General features: G+C 42.6%; 2 protein-coding genes across 2 annotated transcripts in view; one reads left to right on the forward strand and one right to left on the reverse strand.

The window, feature by feature from the left end:
• Window positions 1–5,947, forward strand: part of vopp1b (VOPP1 WW domain binding protein b) — a 39,631-nt gene extending 33,684 nt beyond the window's left edge. The window contains exon 5 of the mRNA XM_075452731.1: window positions 340–5,947. Coding sequence (XP_075308846.1) covers window positions 340–545 — 206 coding nt within the window. The 3' untranslated portion in view covers window positions 546–5,947. The remainder of the gene's footprint in view (window positions 1–339) is intronic.
• Window positions 5,948–7,983: 2,036 nt separating this feature from the next.
• lancl2 (LanC lantibiotic synthetase component C-like 2 (bacterial)) overlaps window positions 7,984–18,651 on the reverse strand; it is a 45,077-nt gene continuing 34,409 nt past the window's right edge. The window contains exons 7-10 of the mRNA XM_075452355.1: window positions 14,449–14,631; window positions 12,738–12,914; window positions 11,784–11,856; window positions 7,984–10,630 (exon numbers count right to left, since the gene is read on the reverse strand). Of these exons, the coding sequence (XP_075308470.1) occupies window positions 10,554–10,630; window positions 11,784–11,856; window positions 12,738–12,914; window positions 14,449–14,631 (510 nt within the window). The 3' untranslated portion in view covers window positions 7,984–10,553. The remainder of the gene's footprint in view (window positions 10,631–11,783; window positions 11,857–12,737; window positions 12,915–14,448; window positions 14,632–18,651) is intronic.

Genomic DNA, 18,651 nt, shown 5'->3' on the forward strand with positions numbered 1-18,651 from the left:
ACGCAGCAGGGGGTAAGTCAATGTTCATAAATGATATTGCTAAAATGGGATGTTATACAACTTCATGTCAACAGAGGCGAACTATCCCTTTAAGCCTACAGCAAAGTCGTTTTGGCCTCCTCTTAAGAACCTATGAGAACAGAAAACAGGTATGGTTAGGCTGTGTGTAAAATTCTAAATGGTTTGCTTTTATATTATTTTATTTAAGGATTTATTTATTTTTTTGTTGAATAAATAAAAGCAGAACGGCCCGTTATAGCCCAGCAGATAAGCTCATATTCTAAAAGCAAGTCATTTGATACTAAATGGTCATTTATTCTCTCCCTTTTGTGTTTGCAGTTTCCCAGCAGCCAGGGAGCATGCAGGGCTTCGGGGTCAACGGGATGACGGGAGGCGAGCCGGGGCTTACAATGACACACCCTGCTTACCCTGCACAGCCTGGCTCCACCCATATGATGATGAGCTCCTACCCCCCGCCTCCATCCTACTGCAACCACCCACCGCCATCCTACGAACAAATATTTCAAAATAGCGACAAGAAGTAGCGTCCTCAAGGAACCGAGGAGATGGAACTCGAATTAAAAAGGGAGGAAGGGAGCGGATTGCCATGAAGTGCAGATGGAGCTGAGGAAGAGGAGCATCTGTCAGTTATTTGCAATATAATGAGGACTATTTGTGGATGTAAGAATTGGACAGAGTACTGTCCTATATGGAGGAGAGGCAGAGTTACCAGGGACTCACTCATTTACACACTCTCCATCTCACCCATTCACGCAGGGCCTCATGTGGAACCCGACACTTTCTTTTGCTCCATGTGGATCTATGTACAGTGGTCCTGCCACCATCGTTCAGATGAGGGCAGGTCAAGATGGACCTGGCCAGGTCCAAGTTCTGAGTTCAATCACCGTCACGTCTCTCCTCCACCTTACCCGTGCAGCTGCAGTTAAACCTGTGCAGGCCAACACTGGGAACGCCGTACATACTTACTGAGCATTCACTGCTAATGGCTGCTAATCATACAATAACTGAATATTAGGAAATAGTCTCAACTGAATATCTGACAGTACTTCTAGGAAAAAGGCATAGAATGGACTGTGGGTATACAATTAGCCATTAATGCATTTTGAAGGATGACATTGACTTTCCAGTATTTTAATGAAGCACTGGCTCTTCACTTGATGAGTCACCGATGCTTTTTTTTTTTTAAATCACACAATGTATAGTTCAGTTATGTAATGACACAATGACAAAGGAAAACAAATGACAGTTTTTCACATGCCAGCTCTTTAAGAGACGTATGCTGCTGGCGTTTAACCTGTGGGACGGAACTATTCCAAGTTTTCTGGCAAATTTAGATGGCGGGGTTCCTGCCAAAAACCTCTAACTGCTATGTGACAGCAACTGCCATCCAGTGGCGTCGACAGAGTTAAGATGAGATGATAAGGGAGTTGAAATCAAACAACTGGGTTTGTTGACAGTGCAGTACTGTTCACATTTAACGTCCACATGTCAAACGGTAACTTGAAGGTTTTGGTTTCTGAAGCTCATTGAATTTGGTTTTTTATTCGTTTCAGCACTCTAACACAATGTGTCCATGTTGACATAAAGTGGACCACCACAGGCTGGGTATTTTCATATGATGGGAAATACCAGTTCTAGACTTTAAAGCTCTGCAACCTAAACATGGGGCTGAAGGGTAAAATCATCGTACATGGTTGGTGAAAAGTGTAGCGTGTCAGTAAGTAGCTCACTGAGGTAGGATGCTTTGGACCTGTGTAAAAATACAAATGATTGACTGGTCGAGGGAGAGGAAGGGTTAGAATCTGTGAGCAGCATTTCTTCTGATTTGCTTTCAGCTTGGCACACTCAGAGGTCTGTCCTCAAGCACAAATATTACTCAGCTTCAGATGTCTCGCTCCATACGTTGTGGAGATAAAGTCTTGTTCTTATCTGACACATCGAGTTAACTGCAGTAGAAAAAGATGGGATTTTGGTTAAATGAGCCCCATTTTTTTAAAACTTAATGTGGACGTTCGTCCACGGGGCTCCGGGAACTTGTTGGGTTGATACAAACCTTTTAATCTCAGGCTTTACTTGATCCAGACTGCCGTTTTCTTGGCGGGAACCTGTGACCTCGCTTTATGGTATTTGAAGTGGAGCGTGACGTACAGAATAAATGAAAGTGCATCCAAACGCGTCATTTTGTACTTTTGAATATTTGCAACAGAGAAATCCGATTCAATAATCATTTACATGGTACCTGTATCTACGGACATGTGTGCACATATTTCTACAAACAACCTTTAGATAAAATCCCATCATTTTTCAAACATATTGTATATGGTCGTCGGCTGTGTTTAGACTTTGGTACGGACATACGTGGGTCACTAAAGGCTTGTTTTAATAAGAGACGTTGGTTTTACTCTTCAGTCCCACCGCTACCTTTTTGACCGCCGCATGCTCTGTTTATTTAAGCCGGCTCACTTTACAGTCAGAGCCGGTGAATGCAGGTGCACATCGGCACATGAGAGGCCATGTTAACAAGCCTCCGGTTCTCGGCTCGTGTTCTTGCAATGTGGCATATAAAGCCAGAGCCAGAGTGGTGAATCATCACCTGTTTCTTCCTCACAAACATGATGAACTACTGAGGTCAGTGTTAAATACAGTGAAAGAGTGCATGGTTGAAGGAACATGCTGCTGTAACTATATCGCATATGTCCATTTAACGGGAGTTCGGTTGAGTTTAGAGGAAGGGGACTGTGCTCTGTAGGAGCTGGAGCCGAGTGTGTCGGTTCAGATCAGCCGCGTTCTCTACTGAAGAATTGATTTTCATTTGCAGCTGTATTTAAAAAGAAATAGATTGCCTTGTTCGACACCACAAATGTACCAATAAATTGAGCTGTAAAATAGCCTAAATTACTGAGATTTACTTACTACTTTGTTATTTTAAAAACATTTAGAGTTTGTCGTGCACCTCTTTGCGTATGTAAAAAAAAAAAAAAAAGGCATTCAAATCATTTGTTCTTGTACTAAGTGGGTGTTACTGTGAACATACTTCCACCGCTGCGTGATGGTGGATTACAGAATGATGATCAAACCCAGGCGATTTATACACACACGCGCCATTGTTCCTCAGTTTTAAATGATTCACAATTTTTTTGCATAATTGTGTTTGTATGAGAGTGAGAGGAAAATCTGTTCTCTGTTTTAAAGGATATTTAGTTTGGCTTTTAAATCAAGAAAGATTTTCCTCTAAAAACAAAACAAAAACTAAGTAGGATCCAAATAAAAGCACCAGAGGCCGACATAGTCAGACTTTTACATCAAAGCAGGGTTTTGTTCCAAGAATCCTAGATCCTACACCTCCCATAATGCAACTCTTCTGAGCCACCCTGACTATCATTTGAATTACATGGTCAGATTTGTGCTGTGGGCTTTCTGTCATATAAACAATCCCAATGAATAATCCTGATGACACCACTGGGACATCATGAGGATTATTTTTTCTCGCACTTAACAATGCTTCTCCAGTTGTTTTCACTGCATGTGTAAGCGTGTGTACTTCACTGCTGCCGCAGATTTAAGACGCTGCGGCCTGCCGCTCTGCATCACAGTCGTGCAGCGCCATCGCTCAGAGCTCGGGCAAAAAGATGTGACTGAGACTCTGGTTCCCTTCCGCTTGTGTTTATGAGAAGATGGCACATTATCTCCAGAGTTTACAGAGTGCTGTGTCATTTAGCTTGGGAACAGAATGGCTGCCCCAGTGGAAAAAGTTGTGCGTTTGGTTTTTTGTTTCGCTCTCTTGATGCTCCAGTAATAACTTCATCAATGGAGTCCATAGAATGTGTGTATAAGAGATGGAAAGAGCCAACATTTCAGCTGGTGGCTCTTTCCATTTCAGTGTTTTTGGAGCCCAAAGTAGCCAGAGCTGCGGAGTAATACTGGAGACGTGATTAGACAAAAGTACATTTGTTTGGGGCCTGATATTTATTTTCAAATGGAATCATATTGAAAACAACCACCAGCACTCTGACAGGAGGAGTAAATGTAATTGATGACACCATGTTGTGGGGAGAATTTATTGAAGTTGACACTCTGAAGGGGAGTTTGTTGGAGTCTGTGGCCATCAGTGGTATCGCAATTTAAAGCACTTCTTTGTGTCTGACCCTGAACGACTCCATCCATCCATCCATCCATCCATCCATCCATCCATCCATCCATCTTTTAAATATAGTCTATGAAGGCATGATAGTTTCAAGAGATAGCTGAGCTCATCCTTTAGCCTCAGATGCCACCTCACTGACACTCCCTCAGCAAGTGGCATCAACCCTGAAAAAAAAAGAAAGAAACTAGTGACTGCATCCTACAGTTGTCCATATGGGACATTTAGTCGTAATGTTTGAGAGGACAATCGTCATTGTGGGCTGAGGACTACACACTAGATTGATTCTACTGTTTGTTGGAGTGTTATAGGGCTCGACAAAACCTCGGGCACAGACAGGCAACAAAGTGAGGGAATAACCTGAAGAAAGGCAGAAACACTGCATGTTCCAGTGGAGCAGCATCCCATCGTATCATCTCTTAGATTACTGAGCAGGTCGAGTTGATTCAGGATTTGTATCTGGAAGAGTCATTGGAAGAGTTACAAATGGCCTCATGATTAACAACGAGGTCTGGGAGAACCTTATCTTCCTGTCGGAGTCATTTTACAAACAGAGTCATGCAGTAAGGTTGTAGTGTGGAAATCCCTCTTTACAAAGATGAATGAACGTTTGAAAATAGTTGGAGAGAAAGAGAACGGGCACTGGTCTACAGAGATGTGGGAAAAAAAGAGCCATGAGTGGATGAGTCATGGTTTATATTCTTGTCTCTTGGATGAGAGCGTGAGTGGCCTTCCCACGCCAGGCCTGACCGCAGTGCAGGATGTTTGGGTCCATTAGGAGAAACATTGTTGTTCTGATTGACCACTTTTATCTGATGATGAAACAGTTCGATTCAATACAATTTATTTATATAGTGCCGAATCCCGACAAATTTAATCTCATTCTCGCTGGAATGATACAATCCAATTCATGCCAATTGGAGTCCAATTTAAGCCAAATCCAATTCCATCCTGGTGGGTGCGGTCTCTCCCAGAATTGCATTTGAAGGGCATCAGTTGATATGATATTCACAGTCAGCAGATCTCAGTGCAACTGGTTTTGGACCTGTGTTAGTTAGTTCTGTTGGCATGTGATGGCCCAACGACTTTTTTTCAAATGGTCATCCATCTTAATTGACATAAAAAAAAAAATTTTGACCCAGGTATGTTTCCAACTTATTTTGGCATAGTTCAAAGCTCAGTTCCTCCTCATTATAATCAGTGTATTATATGTTTTAAGCCTACTTCCTGGTGAACTTATTCAGTATCATTAGATTTTTTTGCATAGAAGGTGGTGTTTTTTAACATCACCTGAACATCTGCAGCACACAGAACTGCAGAGTGCTGGGATCCTAAGAGAAACCAGTCTTTGGTATTAGAATGAGACCGGGTTTGTTTTGGTCTCAGGCGTTTGGATCGGGGGATTCACGGCACAATATAAACGGTGCTGATTACTGATATCAAAACTATGCAAAAAGTAATTGATGACCCATCTTCACCCTGTGTTCCTTGTGTTTTTCTCTCCTCTCCAGTAAATCTCCTTTATTTTTTCTGTTTTCCATTTGCTTTGACGCTTTGAACATAAACGATGATTATACATTGTGAAATATGTAAATAAACTTCACTTCTGACAACACCGGATACTGACTAATCTTTTTTTTTTTTTTAAGCTTTCAAGATCTCCGTTGTGACTACCGTCGAGAGGCATTTTTCTTTTAAACACCATCTCTGGCATACATTCAAATCCATTAAATTCAGGTTCAGTGGAACTCAACTCTAACTGTTAAGTAAGCCCACGAATGAACTGACGAAGATCAACTGATTTATACTGATTATTCATTGAAGATTTTAATTTAACTGTATTGAATTGAATGATACTTTATTAAACCCAAAATCTGAGATTTTTATTTTTATTTTCCAGCATTAATAAACTCAAAACCATTTGTAGCTCTCATTGTGTAAAGTTATGCACCTGTAACGTTCATTTTTTCAGCAGCGCTGTAGGAGCCTCTGACTGAACACACTTCACTGCTCTGCAGAGGGTGGGCAGTGTTGTTCATTATGCTCATCAACCTGTGCAGCATTCCTCTTTGTATAATCAGCTCCAGGGACCCCAGCACGGAGCCAGCCTTCTTTATCAGTTTGTTCTGCTTTTTTTTTGTTTGGTTTTTTGAGTCACTGGCTCAGATGCTGCGGCCCAAGCTGATGGCTTCAAAGCAGACTGCACTTACCCCCACAGACTTGGAGAAGATGTGCACCATCCTGCTCTAAATATTAAGGACTGAAACTTATTCAAGTCATCTTTGTTCGTTATTATAGACGTTCCTCTGAGTTCCAGTTCAGTCCGTGGTCGGGTGAACACCCTGATATCTGTAGTCCTCCACCACCTCCACCTCTTCTCCCTGCATAAAACTAATGTTCGGCTTCATCGCCGGTCCTCTTAAAATCATCTCCTTTGTCTCGTTCACATTCAAGATAAGCAAATAGATGATGGCACCTTCAACACCAACACCAGGACAATAAGCAAACCACAGTGGTCCCTGAAAGATGTTCACTTCCTTACTAACCAAGTAACCATTTCTCACAACATAACAAGCTTTTCCTGATGTGGGCGTCTCCCACGCTACTGGAACTTCCTCCTGGCTCAGGCTAAAGTTGAAGAGGTTCTACACAATCCCACATAGCTGTTCAGTGCATGCCTTCAGGACCCCGCTCAAATCTAATGCAGGCATTCGTAACTGAATTACAAATAGTCATATTTCCAGTTCAAGATTCAGTCTCAACAGTTAAAGATATCTACAATGACTTAAGAGATCTTTAAAAAAAAAAAGTTTTTTCAAATGATACAAAACGACATTATGACACCTTTAACTGTCATTCTCCCATGTCAAGCACATCCGATCTGAGTTTAAGTTCCATAAGAATCAACAGTAAGAAGGAAGCAGGGGCTGGAGCTTGTATGATGTAGACTATTAAGGATGAGAAACTCATCCATGCATTCATCTCCAGTAGACTCCATTACTGTAACGCTCTTTTAACTGGACTTCCCAAAAGGAGCATTAAACATCTGCAGCTCATCCAGAACGCTGCTGCTAGAGTTTTAACCCGGACTAAGAGATCTGAACACATCACACCAGTTCTAAAATCTTTACACTGGCTTCCAGTCAGTCACAGAATAGATTTTAAAAGTCTGCTGATGGTTTACAAATCCCAGAACGGTTTAGGCCCAAAATACATCTGTGATATGTTCAGAGAATATAAAGCCAGCAGAGCTCTTAGATCCAAGGACTCAGGTCAGCTGGTCCAGTCCAGAGTCCAGACTAAACATGGAGAAGCAGCATTTAGCTGTTATGCTGCTAACAAGTGGAACAAACTGCCAGTGGAGATTAAACTTTCACCAAATGGAGACATTTTTAAATCCAGGTTAAAAACATTTCTTTTCTCATGTGTCTATGCATGAAATCTGCACGCTATCTTTTAATTTATCTGGACTGTTGCTTGTTTTTAAATTCATTAAATAATTTTATTTGATTCTCTTTATGTTCTTTTATGTATTTTTAATGCTTCTTCCACTCCCTGCTGCAATGCTTTTATTTTATGTAAAGCACTTTGAATTGTTTTGTACATGAAATGTGCTATATAAATAAACTTGATTTGATTTAATGTTTAGTTGTTCTTACTTTGTGCATGCACTACTGAAAGTGCTGAGGTGGGCCATTTTGATTAGTTAAGTTTATCTACAGTACATAAATGGTACTGGTCATGGCTGTCTGAAAGTCCCTGCCTGAATAAAAAGATTTTTCAGAGCACATGCAAATAAACATGAAAGACAAAGGAAACCATTCCATGAGTTGAAGCTCTGTTCAACTTTATTTTGAACAAGATCACACTTTGCATGAATTCAGTCACTTTGAAAGCACCGACTTAAAGCAGGTTTCAGAACATTGAAGACATCTCGCTCATCCGTGCTTTGTCGTCGAACCTCAGGACGTCACAAGGGAAAAAACAAACACACACACGCGCGCACACACACACACCCAGGCCGGCACGCCGTATCAGCCTGAAGGCAAATCACACACACAGGCATGAACAAAGGACAAACACGTCACATGTCACCTGTAATGGCCACAAACCACCACCTAACACTGGGGTGCAAAGCAGGCCTGGAAACACACCGACAGACGAGCACAAACATTTTTCCATAAGACGGTTTCCTCATGCAATGACATTTATTGCAAAATCTGGAAAGTTAGGCATTAAATACGCATTCAGCTGCCGTCTGCATATCTGGAGGAAGCGTACAGGCGGGACTTTAACTCCATGTCCGTACAACACTGACCGAGAACTGAACCACATCAATGTTTGGTTTGGTTTTTTTCATTTAAAGTATTTTAAAAAAACATAAATAAAATAAATCTCAGTGAATTTAAAAGAAGAAAAAAAAAAAAAAAAAAGCAAAGCAATCAGGTAGTTTAATCTTGTGCGCTGGTAATAATTAGCTCAAATTCACGAGTCCAACCGTTAACCAAGTGTCATTCCTGTGAAAAACTGGCAGATTTTTTAAACCTGTTTATTTCTTTCATGAAGGGACTTTTTAAAATTCACACAGAACAGGCTGCCTCAGGTGGAAGTGACCACAGCTGGGAGATCGGCCATAACATTAACACCACTGAAAGGCTCTGCTGGGGAAACCTGCATCCTGGCATCTACTTTCACTCCTGCCACCTACTTGTCGACCTGCTCACCGTTCGGCAGGTCGTCGTTACGTTACGGCTCATTGGTGTAAAAGAGCGTCCCAAACGGGGTGGAGGAGGTTTAAAAAAAAAAATTCCACTTTTGTGGACTTTTTTTGGCTAACATGATACCAGCTTATTTCAATTAAAACACCAAGGTAAGCTAAACTTTTCACTTGAATTTCTACCAGGCTAGCAGCATGTTAACTAATTTGTTGGGGAGGTTTTTTTATTCCAGCTTCCCAGCACGCAGCTCAGTCTGCGAAGGCTTCGTAGCGTAATCTATGTGAACCCAACACCAGTGGGAGGAGTTTCAGACAGACGGCTCTCGGTTCCTCATACATACAGAGCTGTGTGAGAAAGTGGAAGGCCACCACCACCAACAAAAGTAGTGGGACCACCGAGAGTCCAAATCCATGTTTGATGACATCTACAGCTCTATTATTATTAAAGCTAAAAGCTACTCAGAAAAGGGCCGTGAGAAGAGCACAGTTTTGGCTTCGAGCAAATTTACTGAATAACTTGATTGCATTTACAAATGCCGATGTGGTGTGGTGTACGAATAAATGAGTCCCTTTGCTAAACAGCACAATGTCTGCGTAAAAATATGTTGTTCTCAGGCCAACGTCTGAGCAGCTTTAAACTATGTTTTCCCAACAAATGTGACTCTAAATGAACACCATTTATGATTTCAGCACTTCGTTCCATTCGATGGATCTACTGCTGATGAGCCAGTGCTGGGAGTCATTTCTGTGGATGTACTAACAAGGAAGGTATGAAACCTTTTCTTAAAGAAGGAGCGGGTTACATGAAACGATAGCGAACTGTGGTCAGCGGCACAACGCGGAGCCTCCTGTTCACACTGCAGCGGGAAACAACTTCACAGCATGCATTTCACCGGGGAAATGATTCACATTTACTTGACGAGGGATACATTGTTCAGCATGACAAAAGTAGCTGGATTATTAAATCAAAGACGACAGAGACATTTCTTCACTATGTGACAAACATCTGGAGAGCCGACAGCTCGAAACAGGGAGAGGAAATTATTACACCGACAGGAAATGAGGCACCAAGAGTCAATAACAGTGAGCATGCAGAAGCACAGACACAACTCTTCTCATGCTCTCACACACACACACACACACACACACACACACACACACCCTTTTTCTTGGCCTAAGCGCTTTAAAAGGCTGAGGGTGTGGTTCCTCCTCGTCCGTGCCAGCTAACACGTCAGTGGGTGACGAGGGCACATGGGCTCCATTCTTTCACCCCATCACACCGGAGGATGTCAGGAGCACAAAGATGCACAATATGCGATGGCGTTTCCATCACAGAGACCCACCGAATAAATGTCCGCCTTCATCAACAGAATCCTCCGTCCAGATCATTCCCTGCGGTCCACCTGCTGCTTTTCATTTTCTCTGGATTAACAACAGTCACTCTGTTGTTTTGTCCATCATTTATTCATACAGTTTGTTTTTAATCTCCGAAAGCAAACCAGATGTTTACTCTGTTTCCGCCATTTCCAGTCCGATCGTCCCAAAGTCTCTGAGACTGATTGTTATGTTAGAGCACGTCCAGCCCAGAGTACAAGTAAAGGTTTGAGTTGACTCCCAAATTATGCTTGTCCTCGTCATCCTCCTTCATTATCCTCAGTCCCAACCACTGGCAGGTCAAAATTCAAAGGCAGGGAAGCAGGAAGCCTCGGGCTTTGCCATCTCGGACAGGTAGTGGATGGCCCCTGCCATACCTGCAAAGAGAAACATCCGTTACAGCCAGCTACATATTTCAGTGTCACTTTGTGGTTCGTGCTCCTCAGGCTACGTGTGAGAAAAAGCACTGCTGACACATTTATTAAACGGTCTCATCCATCGGACATACAGGAAACCCAACAGAATCTGGTACATATAGGAGAGAAGACATCTCTGATGTTTCCAGCATACAATACTGTCTCATAGCCGTCTCAAAAGGGAAACCGACAGTTTCTTCTTCTAAAAAAAAAAAAGAGAGAGCAGAACAGACTGAATAACCAGAAGCTGCTGGTATGGTGTGAATAGCAGCGTTAATTATGAGACTCACACAGGCTGGCTGTGTAGTGTGAACAATTCTACAACCCGACCATACAACAATCAGAGGAAAACCTTGGAAACTTGGCCTGAGTGGTGAACAAGTCTGTGTGCAGCATGCTGTATCCATAACTACTGGGCATCTGCACGGTTAACCCCTGCGTGTGGATGATAGTATAACCCATTAAGTTTGTTCAGTGTAACTGCACCTCAGGCCTGCTCTGTCTGACGTGCATACAGACGCTACACAAACAACCTGGAAGGATATTCGCATCTAATTTTCAAACACGGCTCACATCTGCGTGGACCAGTAAAGAATTTACTGTGGACAGATCAAGTTAAAAAACAACTGTTTGTAATAACATGACGCTACAGCTGAGCTGGCGAGCTGGCAGCCGGGCAGCTGACGAAGGAGCCTCTGATGATGAGGCATGAACTAAGCAGCCGATGCTGATGGAAACTCATTTGTCTACTAATGAGCATCATTAGTAGACAAATGAGTGGAAGTGCGTCAGTGTTCAGCAAGAAGAGGAAATGATCACTTTCAAAAAAACCAACTGTCTGCCAGAGTTTAAAGGCAGTCGCTGGCCCTCTGCCTCTTTGGTAGAGTCAGGGTCATCGCTTCCGCTGCGTGGTGCTGCGTGGTGCTGCCCCGTCAGGCCCGCGAGTGTTCGCCACAGCTAAGAAAAAGGGCCGCTTATACAGTTACTGAGGCAGGAGCAGCCTTAATGTCAACTTAGACAAATTAAACACGGGGGTTCTGCCAGAAAGAAACTACACCAAAGCAGCGTTTCAGTCCATGTGGTGAAGAGTTGAGTAAATATATAAGTATGCTACCTTCAAACAGAGAGTAGGGCCGGTCTGGGATGCGACAGCCGTGAGTCCCGTAGTCCAAACACCACTCAGCAAACTAGAGGACAGTAATAACAATGTGATGTTAAGTACACGATTCTATGCTCCCATTAGCAATCAGCATATTCAGAGCGTATGGAAAAGTCCTTATTTCTTTTCCAGAAATAATAAGTTTTAACCCGGACTAAGAGATCTGAACACATCACACCAGTTTTAAAATCTTTACACTGGCTTCCAGTCAGTCACAGAATAGATTTTAAAAGCCTGCTGATGGTTTGCAAATCCCAGAACGGTTTAGGCCCAAAATACATCTGTGATATGTTCAGAGAATATAAACCCAGCAGAGCTCTTAGATCCAAGGACTCAGGCCAGCTGGTCCAGTCCAGAGTCCAGACTAAACAAGGAGAAGCAGCATTTAGCTGTTATGCTGCAAACAAGTGGAACAAACTGCCAGTGGAGATTAAACTTTCACCAAATGTAGACATTTTTAAATCCAGGTTAAAAACATTTCTTTTCTCATGTGTCTATGCATGAAATCTGCACGGTATCTTTGAATTTATCTGGACTGTTGCTTGTTTTTAAATTCATTAAATAATTTTATTTATTTCTCTTTATATTCCTTTATGTATTTTTAATCCTTCTTCCACTCCCTGCTGCAATGCTTTTATTTCATGTGAAGCACTTTGAATTGTTTCGTACATGAAATGTGCTATACAAATAAATTGGATTTGGATAACTAGTTTCTTTATTGTGTGACCCTGCAGCCTTGTGCCTCCTCAGTCAGTGTAACACTGATGTATTAATCCCATCTGTTGGGAGGAGCTCCGACCCAAACTAGTCTCAAAGCAAAGGGGAGCCCATTATTTAGTCATAAAAAGAGGAAGCCCCTCTTCGAACAAAAACATTTATTTTATTATTTTTGCTAACCAACGGTCTTACCTTCTGGGCGCGATACAAGTATTTCTTCTCCTGGGTGAGCTTGTAAAGGGACAAGAAGGCGTAGCCATTTCCGGCGGTGCCGTGGCAGATTCCGTCACCTTTTCTGAGCAGGCCCCGCTGCCAGATCACCTCAGCACATTCTGCAGCCTCCTTCAAATATTTCTCCTCTTTAAACACCTGAAACACAGGCGAAGCCACGAGGACAGTGAGACAGAGCAGCTTCCAAAAGCCACTTTTACATGAAATGATCCAATCAGCATAAAACATGCTCCTCAAAACGAAACAACTGGCAGGAATTCCTTGTGTCAGTCAAGCTGTGGAACACACAAACAAACATCCTCCCAACAGGCTGGGTGGAGGGTGTGTTCCAGCTCAGAACAGATGAGAATGTTCCCACAAACTCAGCTTTCATTAGTCCGTAACAGATCTAACGTAGAACATCACAAGGTCATTTCATAACTGAGCTGACAGATGACCTATCACACACAGGGCGGGCACAGTGGAAACCTGACAGTTGGTCTGATTAGATGTGATTTTATTAGCCATCTGCCTACAGCTGTGTGAGTCGCCCACGGTTTCAAACAGGAAACGCGTCCGGAGCCTGTATTCGTGCTCCTCCTGAGCTGCTGGGCAGTGACAGGAAAGCACAGAGACAGGCGACCCTCTTCTCTCCATCATCTCCCTCTCGGATGACGGCATTAAAACAGTAAAACGCAGTGATGGCAGTAAAACGAGCTGCTGCTCCTCCGTTTCGATCCGTGTTGTTTTCGTGGTCGCCTGCCAAGCTGCAACGACAGGCAGGAGGTAGGCAACTGCTTTAGGCAGTGAGAGAAAACTAAAGTTTCTATGAACAAAGCTGTTAAATTTCCTGAGATTATGTTGCCCTGCACTGGTGAGTCGAACTGAGCAAAAAGCAGAATGCATCAGAACTGCACTGACCTTTGAAATGAGAACATTTATCGTACCACAGATCACCCCTTTGTGCTCACTTAGTAAAATAATCTCATCAGTTTACCATAATCTACGGTAAATTACTGAACTCGACAAAAAACTGTTTTGGCTCCACCTGCGACAACAAATTGCTGTTGTGTTGTGTGCTCTGGTAACAGCGAGACGGTGCAATCTCCCATTGTGCTTTGTTCTCTGTGCCGAGGCCCTCTGCATTAGTGAGAGGAATGAGAACACCAGAATGTTAGCACACTAGCTGCCAAGTGTCTCCCTGATGGAACGAGAAGAGAAGAAACGAGCTGCTACAGCGAGCTGCTGCAGTGAGGGTGTGTATGTGTGCACCCACAGGCGGGCTGATGAATCCAGTATTCAGGTTCGACATAAAGGGCAAAAAAACTTTATCAATGGAACGTGCTCCGTAAATTGCATTCAATCTACCACGTAATGAGGTGCCGGGCAGCCAGAGACCAGAGCTCCTCAACGCAGTCAACCCAAGTTTGAGTCCTTGCTACAGGTCTGTCTCTGCACCCATCAGGCAACTTTTGAATAAGGAGGTCAGAATGCTAAAAAAGTAAAAAAAAAAAAAAAAGCAGCATAAATATACCACAACAGATAGCAAAACATCCCACTCAGCCATGCAGTGCAGAGCCCTGCCACCAGGGGTCAGTGTTGTGTTGAAGATGAGCAGGGTGTGTGTGCTGCAGTGTCGGCTCCCTTCACACACAGGCTGCCGTTCACAGCACAGAGAACAGATCGGTCTCACCTTATGTGCCATGATGAGCATATGGATGACGCCGGGCGCTCCGTGGCACCAGTGCAACAGACGGTCGCTCTCGTTGCTGAGTGATGACGGGAAGTTCCCCGATCGAAACCTCTTGTGGCGGACGTAGTCGATACTGGGACGCACCAGCTCTGACAGCATGTCTGGGTGCACCTTTGCTCCAGGCTGAAGAGAAACATAGAAAGCTCGATTTCACCACCACACCTAATAGAGGGAGGGGATTTGAGGAGCCATCGTCCACTCTGACCCCCGGGACCACTAGATGAGTTTCATCAGCCCTGTGTCACCTTCTTTTCCCACCATCTCAGATCGTGGAAAAAGCAGGTTCTTTGTTGAGCTGCTTCATCACTCTGATTGGCTAAATGTTCCAGAGTTTTGACACTGGTGACGTAAGATTGATTGATCACCAGGCCAACTGATCAGCATTCCGTTTCAAGCTGACAAGGTGCTTTTCTCTGTTGTCTTGTTCTACTTTTTTCAGATAACTGATCAGCATCCGTCTCGTTTTAATCACTAATAAATCCCTGGATTGTCCAATAACATGCATTCTGTGTTTCTCACACCATCCCAACACCCGGGCTGGCTGTCCAAGTATATCAATGGCTGCCAAAAAATATTTGGCAACAAACTATTTTCAAACATTTTCATTTTTTACGTTACGGCACTTCGATTCAGCCTCCCGCCAACTAGGTTAAGCAACTTGTAGACGTCTTCTCTGCACCTTTCAACCTACTAAACAAACCTTAATTACTTTCTGTGCACCATCTGTCCCTCCCTGCTTCAGGCACAGAAAGGCATTACTAGAACTGGACATCTGGGGCCCCAAATGTTTATTTAATAGCCGAGGATCGAGTGAAGAGTGGCGACTTCTGCGATGTCATGTGTATCGGCGCACATGAGCTGGAACCGTGTTGCCTCCGTCACTACCTCCCTTTGTCAGTGGTGGACGAGCTTTGACCTCCTATTCCACTTCCCGACTTTCTACGGGACTTTCTACAGACCATCTTTCTAGCAAAATATGCACGAGCCCTGGCACAAAAAGGCATCTTTCAGTGACAGACAGGAACGCGCATTTGCGTAGCACAAGAACGTGAAAGAGTGTGTGCATCATTGTTTAGGACAGAGATCAATCCGTTGTGTTTTGAAAACTAGAAGATATGTTTCTAGTTGGAGAAGAAGTTGGTGCTCAATAAGAAGAAAAAAAAAAGATAAATAAAAGAAAGAAAAAGAAGAGCCTTAAAAGGATAACATTTGGAAATAAACAGTGTGAAAAGCTGAACAAAAAGTAGGAGTTGAGCTGAAAACATCCTGAATGACATTTATTTGAAGGCACTCCTGTGGTTGCGTTTAAAGAGTTGGGAAAAGTCTGAGTACGTATATAATAAACGACTTTAAAAATGTGTTTTCAGGCTCTGGTTTATGGGCTGAGGATGGATTTCACCATTCGATTAGATGTTATAGCATTCTGAGGCCACTTGGGAGCAGTCTCGTGAATATGTGGAACAGTGAGCCGTGGGCTGCTCATAGCTGTGTTAGTCCTTTAGCTTTGCTCTGCTGTAAAAGACGGACGGGGTCAAAAACCTGCTTTTTAGTAGTGAAACTAGGGATGTCACGATACCAGACATTCAGTAGTCGATACCAATACCAGTAAAATTACACGATTCTGGATACCTAATTTGATACCACGGTAAAAAAAAAAAAAAAAAAAAAAAAAAAAAAGAAGAAATTCCATGTACTTCAACATGCTAATTTATCAAAAACATTTAAAAATTACAAAAAAAAACAACAGTGGCACTAACATGTAGCCCTCAAGTAATGAATAAAAAGAATACACTATTAATATTACAAAAAAAATTAAATAAATAAAAGAACAGTGGCATGTAGCCCTCAAGTAATGAATAAAAATAAACCACGATTAACATTTGAATTGGGATCAGGCAATATCAGAACCATGATAGTGGGATATTCTATGACTTAGTCATTTGAAAAGATACCTGCTTAGTGCCTATCGCGCATGTGCTTTAGCTCACCGGTGGACAGGTGATCTGCCCACGTCTTTTGAACACAACTTTAGTCGTTGTAATGTAAGCAGATAAATTATTTGATCCATTTCAAAACTGGATACCTGCCGTGTCACAGAGAAACATGGAGTACTTTCAGAAAGGGTACTGTTTATTCTGATATACGGTGCATTGTGCAGTGACAGGGACGTCGCGAAGACATGACTTTGTTCTGTTTGTTTGTCGTCTTCATAACGTGATTATTTTGGTATGTACAGATACTCTTTGCAAAGCTCTGTTTCTGCTGTTTCTTGTGATATGCGTGTCATATCTATGCGATGGGGAGTTCGTTCAACGGAGGACAATGGGTGTGAATTTGCCCGCAAAGTAAACATTAACATGACTTGAAACTCACTCGCCTTGAATTCTTTTGAATAAATCTGGATGTCCATCTTTGAGGTGCTTCGCTAAATTGGAAGCGTTTCCTCCTTTCGTCTGAAAAGCTCTCAAAGCACTGTTTGCATATAGGTTTTTGCAAATCTATTATTAATCCCTGATCATCTGGCTCAAACGCAAAGTACTTCCAGACACGACTCTTACTATTTTTCTTTTATTTTCGACGAGTCGAGGCAGAGCTGTTGCCGTGTTCCTTTGGCATTTAACGGCACACTGGAACACTTGTAGGTGTATATGGGGCCCACGTTACGTCCAGAGGAATTTCCTCCCCGGTACCTGCGGTACTGTAGAAAAACGAGTGCCGTCATGTTTTTGAATTGTGGCATCGACTTGGTACCGAAGTATCGGTTCTTGTGACACCCCTAAGTGAATCTACTGCCGTCTGTAATTCGTGTTTGGCCCGACTCTTTGTTCAGTTTACTGTACATGTTGTGTCTGTCATTCCTGAAGAATCATGAAGAATGCCAATTAGAAACTGCACAATGGGAGACATCCAGTTTTCTTCTGTTGATTAGTGAAAAAACATGTTCCAAAGCACATTAGAAACATTTTCATTTTGAATCTAATTGGTTTTCGCCATTGTAAAGAAAAAAAAAAACCTCCATTGTGAGAAATCTTGGGAGAAACTTTTCACAGATGCTAAAATGCACTGCCTGGCCAAAAAGACTCGCCACCTACAAAAAAAAAAGTCACAAGATTTATTTCCATCCAGTGTTGCATTCATTTTTCACCATGATCTTGTAATGATGATGGGAGAGTCAGACCACTGCGCAGAGCCTTCTCCAGCACATCCCAAATATCCTCAATGGGGTTAAGGTCTGCACTCTGTTGTGGCCAACCCATGTGTGAAAATGATGTCTCATGCTTCCTGAACCACTCTTTCACAATTTCAGCCCGATGAATCCTGGCATTGTCATCTTGGAATATGGCCGCGTCATCAGTGAAGAAAAAAAATCCATTGATGGAATAATCTGGTCACTCAGTATATTCAGGTAGTCAGCTGACCTCATTCTTTCAGCACATAATGTTGCTAAATCTGGACTCATCAGACCACATGACCTTCTTCCATTGCTCCAGAGTCCAATCTTTATGCTCCCTAGCATATTGAAGCCTTTTTTTCTCAGATTAGCCGAACTGATTAGTGGTTTTCTTAGGGCTAAAAAGATGTTCAGTCTCAGTCCCAGTCCCAGTCCCTTGAGTTCCCTTCGCATTGTGCGTGTGGAAATGCTCTTACTTTCACAACATAGCCCTGAGTTCTACTGTTGTTTTTCTGCAATTTGATTTCCCCAAACGTTTAAGTGATCGCTGATCAGGATCAGTTAGGATTTTTTTCCCAACCACATTTCTCCCTCGAAGATTATGGTTCCCCACTATCCTTCCAGTTTTTAATAATGCGTTGGATAGTTCTTAACCCAATTTTAAGCATTTTAGCAATCTCCTTAGATGTTTTCTGCCAATGATTTGACCTGTCTCAAACAGACTAACATCTTCTCCACGACCACGGGATGTGTCTTTCGACATGGTGGCTTAAGAAATGAGAAGCTACTCATTGCATCAGTTGGGGTTAAATAACTTGTTGCCAGCTGAAAGATCACTGCCCAAGCAGTAATTGTCCAATAGGAGGCTCTAACTTATTTGCTTGGTTAAATCCAGGTAGCAACTTTTTTTTTTTTTTTTTTTGGCCAGGCAGTTTATTTGTTTGTGCATTTGTCTCAACAAAACTGGAATC

Source organism: Odontesthes bonariensis, chromosome 20 (genome assembly GCF_027942865.1).
Source record: "Odontesthes bonariensis isolate fOdoBon6 chromosome 20, fOdoBon6.hap1, whole genome shotgun sequence".
NCBI classification, from domain to species: domain Eukaryota; kingdom Metazoa; phylum Chordata; class Actinopteri; order Atheriniformes; family Atherinopsidae; genus Odontesthes; species Odontesthes bonariensis.